Source organism: Buceros rhinoceros, unplaced genomic scaffold (assembly GCF_000710305.1).
Source record: "Buceros rhinoceros silvestris isolate BGI_N320 unplaced genomic scaffold, ASM71030v1 scaffold4876, whole genome shotgun sequence".
NCBI classification, from domain to species: Eukaryota; Metazoa; Chordata; class Aves; order Bucerotiformes; family Bucerotidae; genus Buceros; species Buceros rhinoceros.
The window spans coordinates 127,822-137,771 of NW_010419297.1; the positions used below are offsets into that span (position 1 = coordinate 127,822).

Sequence of the window (9,950 nt, forward strand, 5' to 3'; positions counted from 1 at the left end):
TCCCTCACTGGCTGGCGCACAGACTCTTCTCAGCCAAGCCTCTCGGGCCCCCTCACATTCCAACCTGCCCAGGACCCCCTGGACAGCCACCTCCAGGCCATTTACCTTTGATCCCAAGTTAAACAAAAACTGTAATCCAAACAGCAATTAACCCCTCAGAGACTTCATTAACAGCTTTTTGTCAGAGATGTACCTGGCCTTCAACTATCCACTTGGAGATGGAGGTTTTGCCGTCGTATCCTGGCCGGAACTGAAGCGTGGCAGAGCGAGGGCTGATATTGGAAATGACCAGGTTGGATGGAGCACCCGGAAGTTCTGCAGAAACAGAAATGTAAATCGGAGGTGGAAATGCTCTTCGTCTAGGGCCCGGGAACACACGCTGGTATTCAGTGTTTCAGCACATAAAATACCCTGGTAACAACTAGAACAGAACAAATAGCTGTGGGGTTTTTTCTATTTCTGGCAGAGTATAACACACAGCGTTACCATTTTTCCTCCTCTGAGCATGCACCATGTTTTTACAGATAAATGAGAAAATAAGGAGCCCATCTACAGAATTACAGCTACTATTTTAGAGCAGCTGCACAACCAACAAAGAGTGGTGGCTCCGGGGGAAGGTACTTCCCAGCTCCAGCTCGGCCAGTCGCTTGCCACGTCATCTAATTCCACTGTACTTCTGTTTCTCCAGAATTAAATGACAATAATTTTTACTTCTAAGAGGATACACAGCTTTAATATATTAATAACAGAATAAGAGTCGAATTTTTGCCTAGTGTATGGTATGTGATTCTAATATTGACCTATAATAGATAGGATTTAGAGGGCATTTCTGATGCCTGAATAATTTGAGTAGATGAAATTTTTTAAAATTTCTGTTGCAAATAAAGAGGGTGACCTTCTTTTGAGGAAAAATCTGCAGCCCCAGTCAGAGCTTGGCCTCACATCAGTCAAGGTTACAGCAGCATTTACATTTTTAGTATTATCTGAATTACTAACAAAAGCAAGCCCAGGAAAGAGGGAAAATATAGATTGTTTGGAATAAATTCCCAGTAGTACCTGCACTTGTGAGTAATGGAAATCACTAGTGTCATAATCATTCATAATGTTGAAGGCTAAAATATGGGCAGCTTTTTGGCATATATTTCAGGGCTGCACGGATACACAATATTTCTTGATTCTTCACATTTGTGGGAACTATGATCGATAAACTAACCCCGACCAAGTAGGATAATGCTGTTATCTGGCTAACAACAGGGAGCATGCCATCGATCCAGTCTACAACTTGTCACAATTACCTACAATTAGGGAACAGAAAGGCAAACATACTTCAAGACATACACAAAAGTTCAAAAACAATGGAAAAGGAAGAAACGAGAATGCCATCAGTGATGCACACTAACTGCTCCACTCTGGAAAACTCTACTTCTGTAACCTATAAATTAACTGAAACTGCTTGTCTGAGGTATGAGTTGGCTTTTTAGTTTGCTTTCTGTGTGGGATGAGGGAGAGTGCAGAATTTTAAAAACAAAATGCAAAAAGGATAAATGTAGAGGTGCCCAAACGGTAACTCAGACAACGCAGAACCTTCTCCCAAATCTTTCTCAGGCCATAACTACCAAATCTTGTAAATGAGGTTTTAATGCCATTCTACACGTGTCATCTCACAGGTGACCTAAGCTATACTACTCAAACGGAAAACCCTTTCTCTTTTAACACCATCAAAACACTATTTGTTCCCCCAAAACAATACTTTTTGGATTGATTCAGGCTTCATTCTTACGTTACTTTTAATTATTAAGAGATTCTGTATCCACTATATTACTTTGTCCATTCCTTCTGCCATCCCTACACCTTTTTTTTTAAATCCGTTTTAAACTGCCCAAACTCCCCGGTAATTTCAAATTGCAACTGTGTTCACATTTTAATCTGTTCTAAAAATTAAATTGTATGGTAAAGAATTCCAATGCTTTCTAAATAAATACATTTTCATTATTACAGAACCAAAGTAATTTGTGATCTTTGGAACATAGAAACATGAAGAATCTGCCCATTTTGCTTCATGTGGTTCCACCAACCTGGGGGCACACCAGAAGAGATGGTGGAGGATGTGACCCACCCACTCCCTTTCGCAGTCACGGCTGCCACCTCGATTGTGTAGGTGGTGAGAGATGACAGCCCCGTGATCTTGTACTCCAGCGTGGTGTTGGGTAGTGTGCGGGCAAGAAGAGATTCATTCCTGCCATACACCTCCCAGGAGATCTGGTACCCTGAAAAACAAATTCACAGAGGTCAGGGGGCCATAGCAGTGGTGGGGTCTAGTTTTCCTTCTAAAGCACAGTTATACAATAACCCACAGACTGGTAAATTCCTGCATCTGCAAGGTTTGCTGGTGGTTTTCTTACTCTATTGTGATAACATTTCACAAGGAGAAAAAAAAAGGTTAAAGTAACCACTGGGTAAAATACCAAAGTATTTTTCTACTACTGTTATTTCCAGTAAATAATTGATGTAGGTACCCCATGGGGTATCACCTGCCCATCAGGTTACAGATGGGTGAGGACATGGAGTCTCAACACAACATCTCTTTTTTCTATGATGACACAGTGCTTGCTACGACATGCCTCGGAAATAATCTTGCAGAAGGGTGGACTTTCATTCTGTGAACTCCGCAAAGCAAATAGGAAGAAACACTGGAAAATACAGTATCTTCTCGCCAGGTAGAATATCTAATTAAAAAATCTGTATGTGCTTAGTAGAGCTACTCCCTTTCCAGGCTGAAGTAACCTTCACCACTGTATATCTAGAAATACTTACAAACCTGACAGTAACAATCAGGCAGGAACATTGTGGGAATCTTCTAGGAACTGAAAAACCTCTACTCCCTACCGCTTCTTCCTCGCACAAATCCTTTAGCAGGGTGAATCATTATCCTTTCTTTCAAAACCACAGTGCAGCCAACGCATTGTCCAGACCTGCACTCACCCTGACCTCCGCATTATTCTTCTATCATACCCAGGCTTTCCTTTTTATCACTTTTATAACCATTTCCCTTCCGAGAACTTTTGAAACTTTCTACTGTCTGATTTGCTCAATTTTACCTCCAAATCTTCTAGTCCTCCTCCTGCCCAGTCCCACTTTATTCCCGTTTGAACCCATTTGAACCTCACTGTGCCAGTCTCCAGAGAGCGTGTCTGAAAAGTTTGCTTGATTGCAGCTTTCTTTGTGATTTGACTCAGGGGGAGAAAAAAAAAAAAAAATACACATAGCTCTTGAATGCCTGTGAAATGGAAGCGAGTGAAAAGGACTAACAGAAAGGAACCCCACTGAGTGAACCAGGCACAAGGCAAGCTGGCTAGAGAAACTCCCCACTGGGTTCTTGTTCCCATCATCTAAGATGAGGAATTCAGACCAGTTGGGGGGTTGAGGGTTTTTTTTTTTTCCTCTTTTTTTTTTTAAAGAAAGTGATAAGCTGATTAACATATACAAATTGATGTAGCAAAATACCTTATGGTCTTGATTAACATGGAAACATCATCTTATGAACTAAAAGCATGATGAGACAAATATTTCTGTGAGCGTTTGAGAGGTGTGAGATGTTACTCTTCCTCTATTGCCAGATGCCATCACTGTCAGAGATTCCTGTTAACCTATTTTTGCATGAAAATGGGCCGAGAGTACTCGCATAGTCATGTTTCAGGTGAGGAGGCAGAGATAAAGAAAGGTGATACTTCAGCCATCCCAGCTACACCTCAACCTCTTGTCTGACTACGTACTACATAAGAGAAGGGGAAAAAGTCCTGAATGCTCATCTGGACCTAGTTTTAAGCAAGTGTCTGAGTAGGAATTAATTCAATAATTCATCGGTATCTCAGAGAACCAAAAGGTGGGGCATGACTGTCCACTCTATTTAATCTCAGTGAAGAGGCACAAGGGAGTTGCAAACAGAACAACCATCACAAACATCCCTTTGTTTCAAAAGCTATGGGTGCTGCTTGTTTCAGGCGGGGCAATGGGTTAGAATGAGGAGTCGTCCAAGGAAGGTGCAAGTGTGCCTCTCCCCGCTCCCCACAAAGGTCACAAAACCAGCAACTGTGTCCTCAGCCAGCAGAATGTCCATGTGCAGCCGTGGATGGAGCAGAGGCTGGGCAAGGGCCGTGCCGTGGCTCATCTGTCTGCCCGGGAGCTGCGGCTGACCCTGCTACGCCTCCTTTGAACCCTACACATGTGCTGGCAGAGGGAATTGAAGAGTATCATCTCCGAATAAAACAAAATGGGTTGCTCAAAGCAATAAATAACCAGGAGAGGACAAACAGGAAACTTTTAATGCTCCCTCTACCCATCTGTTGCTCACAAACAGTAGAAACTTTCACCCACTATGCACTAGGCAATCTTAAGTGATTGAGGAATCTTCTTTCCCATCTACAGAAGCTTTGGATATGTGTCAAATGTTGGTGATTATTCTGTGAACATTTTGTTTTCTCCCTTGTGACTATAGGGATGAGACCCAGCTTTCCCGTTCATTAGCCACATAGTCTCTATGTATTTATTTACTGAAAAAACATTCCTCAGAAAAAAATATCCTGAGTTCACATGCAAATTGAAGAAAAGGCAAAGAGGCAGCATTTGCTGCTGGATATTTCGTTCCTAGAAGTATAGCTGAATTCAAGTCATACAAAAAAAAAAATGCAAACAGAAAACCAGTAGATAGCGGGCAGACACAAAGCCAAACGTAATCATGCCTAACAAAAATGGATGAAAAAGCGCTGAAGGAAAGGAATAACACCCACCATACCCCCAAGTAGCACTTTAGCCACAATGAGTGACAGATGGGCCAAACTTCAGGACATGTGGTTGATAAAAACGCGCTCTCTGTTTTACAGACGTTATCACCGCGAGAAAACTCCGTGCACACGGAGTCCAGCCAGCCTGAGCCGCGTGTTTCCTCTGGCTTCAGAGTAAGGGAGAACAGGAGAGGTGCCACAGAGCCGTCCCGTATGCTTTGGCACTACATCCTCCCCGCAAAATGCTGCCTAACGGAAACTAATGACCAGAGGAGTTTCAGAAATAATTTTCTGTTGATCGGGAGTAAATTCTCTACAAGAGAGCAGTACACCCAATCACAAACTGTCCGTCTACATCCAGGTCCTCATAAATCAACGTTTACTGAGAGAACGAGGAAGACACTGAAATTTACAGCAAGAGTAATGGGCAATTTCCCAGAGCAGGCTGGCTGCCCGGCACCACGCTCCGCGCTTGCCTCCTCCCAGCTCTGGTGCACGGAACAAGAAGGTCCGGTAAAGATAACAATGAGCAGAAATGATGAATAATTGCTTCCCTGAGCACTCAGATCTCCAAGCAGCCCTCTATAAACCTTGGAGGTACTCAGGGCATGAACAATTTTGCTATTATTTTCTTCTATCTCAAATGTAATTTGCATCATTAAGGATGTTTCTTTCTCCTTCCGAACTTTGCTGGGCATTTTTGCACTGGGGTTTTCCCATGAACAATACAGCTTCTTGAGTTCAGTCTTCCTGAAGCAATTCACCCCAAATATAACACGGTCCATCATCGTGCTCCACCAGGTTTCAAGCCATTCAGGGAGGCAGCAGCTTGTTTCTAGTAAATCAATTCTGCAGCACTAAGCACAGTGCTGCTAACTTGTGCTTAACAAGGCTGAGTATTACATCATCTTACTTAGATAGCTAGACTTGGATTTAGGTACCTAAATTTAAGCACTCAGGCTTGAAGGCTCTGGCCATCTTCGGTGAATCAATACTGCTCTGCTTTCAGAAGTCATTAGTTTCTGCTCTCGAACCACTTAAATCAATGCATATTTCAGGAAGGTTACTATGGTATAAAAGCATAAAATGATCTGCATAAGGACTCCACGGATATTATAAACAGCACGAAAATGCACATACTAATGGTGCATGTTAAAGATCTGCAGAGAAACCTTGACAAGTGCAAGTCGTATCAAAATAATTAGAGCAATCAAAGTTAAAAAGCTTCAGGAAATTAGACTGATATAGCATTTCAGTGTTCAGGGGCCAGAAAGTCCGATTCTTTTTTTTTTTAAACTCCTAAAGTGCATTTCAGTTTTACAAATGATAATACAATTTAAAAAAAAAAAAAAAAACAAAACATTTCAGTGTTGATGCTCCCAACAACAAAATATGCTGATCCATGTGAAATGATTTTCTCCCTTCCCAACTACGATTTTTAGCTCCAGCAATTTAAAATTTGGGAGCTTTCTCACTTCCAAACCTTGGAAGCTTTTGTTAAATGGAATGTCCATCCTGTGCAGCTGTAATAGTTTCCCATCTGAAAACAATATTGCTTCTGTTGATAAGAACTAGACTTTTTCTCAACTATTTATAGCTTCCTTTATGAAAAAATAATGAAGTTGCTGATGTTGTATCTACACTAGCATCCAGTAAATAGATAAATAGCTTGTCAAATGGCAAGCTCATCAAAGAGGAACAAGTGAGTTCTGAACCCTTGTGATGGTTTATACAAAATTAAGTAATGACATGCAAATTCTGCCACGCAGTCCGCAGCCAGACCACTTGATCACAGACGAAGGATACCGCTGAGTTCAGGCTTGGTCTTGATTGCAGATCTTAGCAATGCCAATCTAGATTTTGCAGCTGTAAACTCCATGGAGCAACCCCCCACCTTTGGGGCAAAGGCCAAACACTGTCTCGCAAAGTTTCAGAAATTTAGTAACACACGTGGAGGTCACAGAAGATTTAACAAGACCAGAAACTCCATGGGGAGCTGATTTCTAACACAGACTGCCTTTTCAGTGACCACAATCATGAGCTGCTGGTAATTGGACTCGTACTTTCTGTAACGTGCCCTAGCTGACATTTCAATTACCCAAAAGAGAGATCAGGAAACCTGCACTCGCGGTAGCCACCTCTCCCTAAACGCTCTATTACGTAAACATTTTTTCACTGCAATCACACGTTCCACCCCACACACATTTTAAAAAATAAAGGAGATAGTAGCTGATACTTGCCTGTAATAATGCCATTTTTCTCTACAGGTTCTTGCCAGCTGACCTTGAGAGATGTGTCTAGAATCTCAGTGAAACTCAGGTGTCCCACTGCTCCTGGCTCTGGCAATCAGAAAAGGAAATCTGTTAACAGGAGCACCCCACTTACTTTTGATCTGATTCAGGTGGCAAGGTTACGGCTGGAGAAATAAAACACTGAGCCGGGTCCAAGGGAAGCCTGCTGGAAACATCAGTGAGAGCTGCAGGGGACAGGGGAGAACACAAGGTGTTGAGAAGCACTCTGGCTATCACCACATAAATTATTTTATCTATTCATCATCCTAACTGCGCAGAGAACTAAAGAGTGGCAGCAGGAGACTTGCATGCAACTTGTCCTCTGCCTCTCTTCTTGATCTAATCTCATTAGAACAATCAAGCTGGCAATCCTGGAAGCGCTTGTATTTGCTGTTTCCCCTCAACGGCAGCATGTGGTGTTTACCTGCGCTGCTGTGTGTGGTTCACCTGGCCTTAGGTCTGTAGCAACACCACCAGCAGCCTCTCACCTGGAGAGAGCCTCTTGCCTATGCAAGGTCAAAGCAAGGACAGCGTCACCGAGCCACCGCTTGGATAGATTCTCTCAAAACAACTCTAAAACCAGCCGACATAATGGCAACTGTCTTCTTGAAAATGAATACAAGTGTGTGAAACTTTTAAAGGATTTTTATGATGTAGCTCAAGAGCTCTTAAAAATTTCAGCTCCCTAGTGTGCAATGAAAGAGCATAAAATGGAATGACTGTCAAGAATATGCCATCCTCCCTCAATTTCGATCTTCAAGGAAGACATCCTGACTGATTTTTGATCCAGCTGCTGTTCTGTCTTCAATCGATGTCCTGGAAAAAGGAGTTTTTGTTCACTTGATATTCACTGTGCTTCTGTCATTGGATCCCTGCCCGAATATCCTCCAGCTCTAGTGACATCAGTTGGCAATTTCTCGTCTGCAATTTTGTATTTTGTTTCCTCTTCACTTTAGTCCAGTTTCTCATTCCCCTCCAGCAATGATAAAAAAACCCAAAGCCTGCCAGCAGGTCGGCTGCAACCGCCGCATTTGCAATTCTGCAGTTCTAGGAAGGAAAATTTCCAAATCCATTCCGTGATATCTAGTAGTCAAAGCATCACAGAAAGAACTGCTGATCTGGTAGTGATCTCGGGAATACCCAACAAGAGGACAGCAATTAGGCACTGTTCGGGACCACGGATCTGCAGACATGCAAACCATATTCTCGCAAAGCTTTATTCCAATTAGCTCCTGCCGTTGCAGTCCAATTTTAATGTCATAATGAAAAACAGGTGCAGGTTACTCCAAGCCAGGACATAATGCTTCTGAGTGCATGTCAGATTTTATCTGACCTACAGTTCATCAGCAAACAGACCTGTTTGCACTATTTTTTTTTCTCTAAAGGATTGCCTAACTTCCCTGTATAGACAGAAAATTATCACCTGAGGACATGAATGACAGACCTTTCGAATCTTTTTTCCCACCACATAAATCCTGAAGCAACTTAGATTCAATGAGTTCTCTGCAAAGATGCATTATGCCAGCCTGCACTTCAGTCACCACGAAAACTGAAGAAAGCAATTCTGAAGGATTAAAAAAAAAGTAATTAAAAAATCCTGCTCATCTCTACTGCTGAGGCTCCTTGCAGCATACAGATGTATACACCAAAAAATGTATAACAAAATACGAGTCTGGGATTCTTTCATTTTATGTTTCACGATGGAATTTTCTTGTGTTTAATATGGCACGATTCTAATATTTCTCTGTGATACTCCCTGTGATCTTGGCTCTGCCCCTTCTCCCACTTTGTGCGGGCTCATTTCTGCAGCCTTTCCTTTAGCAGAAGCATTAATAGTGTCTTTCCTCTTCTCAGCTGATTAATTTTTGTGACATCTTAGTAGTCTTGTATCTTTAGTTTCTCACTCTTCTCTACTCACTGAAATTAGCCACAGGGTGCAAATGCTGTTGGAGGGAGAAAGATGCACCTAAGGCAGGCGGTCAAATACATTTGCAAACCATCATTGTCAAAAGCTTCATTTCCTTTGGAAAACACAGGAACCTAATGCCTGTTTCTCTTTCCTCCGTGCCTTTTGCTTTAAACAAGTGTGAGTGTGTATTAATGGTTCACATAGATTTCTGTCTTTCAAATTGCTACCTCTGTGATCACCTAACAAGCAAAGGTTTAAGTCTACAATTTGCTCTTGGGGCACAGGTCTAGCATACGGAGAAGACTAAGCACAAAAGGAAAATCCATGGGAAAGCATTTAATTTTCTTCGTGTTCTTCATTGTTTCTAAAAACAGTACCTTAATGGATGTATTAGACAATTTTAAAACTCTGATTTGCATCCGTAAATGTGCAGCAGTGTTTATGATGCTCCATGACAGGAAGATACTGCAGTGCCGGCCAGAGCCAAGATCACTGTGGGGACACAGCTATCTGCGAGGGCCACTGCAATTTTAGTTATCTGCATCAGACACATGCTACACTTGTTATTCCCAAATATGTCTTAGCAAACACTGCCAAGGGGCCACCGAGGCCAAAACGTTTTCTGATGTGGGAAATAATTTGTATGCAAAACTATCCAGCTCATTTTACTTCATCCAGAGCCCAGTTTTGCAGAATAGAAGTTCCTGTGTTGTTCTGATCGTGCTTCTTTTACACAAATACTTGCAATATAATATAGATACAGACATTTTCAATATATTGAATAACATAGAAGGAAATAACCATAAATTAATCATTGAGCTCCACAGGAAGTTCCAGTGCTCAGTTCCTAAGAAGATCAATTCACATTTACTTGCATGCCTGAACATAGATTTAAGAGCATAAGGGTTCACAGACATAAACAACGTGTTGTGCATTAGCGGAACCAGACTAGGAAGCTTTCACCTGCTG

At 42.0% G+C, this 9,950-nt stretch overlaps 1 protein-coding gene across 1 annotated transcript in view; it reads right to left on the reverse strand.

Moving 5' to 3' along the window:
* The window catches only part of SDK1 (sidekick cell adhesion molecule 1), a gene marked incomplete at its 5' end in the record, with an annotated part of 284,258 nt that overhangs the window by 90,434 nt on the left and 183,874 nt on the right, over nucleotides 1–9,950 (reverse strand). Inside the window, 3 exons of the mRNA XM_010138858.1 lie at nucleotides 194–315; nucleotides 2,076–2,267; nucleotides 7,022–7,120. Coding sequence (XP_010137160.1) covers nucleotides 194–315; nucleotides 2,076–2,267; nucleotides 7,022–7,120 — 413 coding nt within the window. The remainder of the gene's footprint in view (nucleotides 1–193; nucleotides 316–2,075; nucleotides 2,268–7,021; nucleotides 7,121–9,950) is intronic.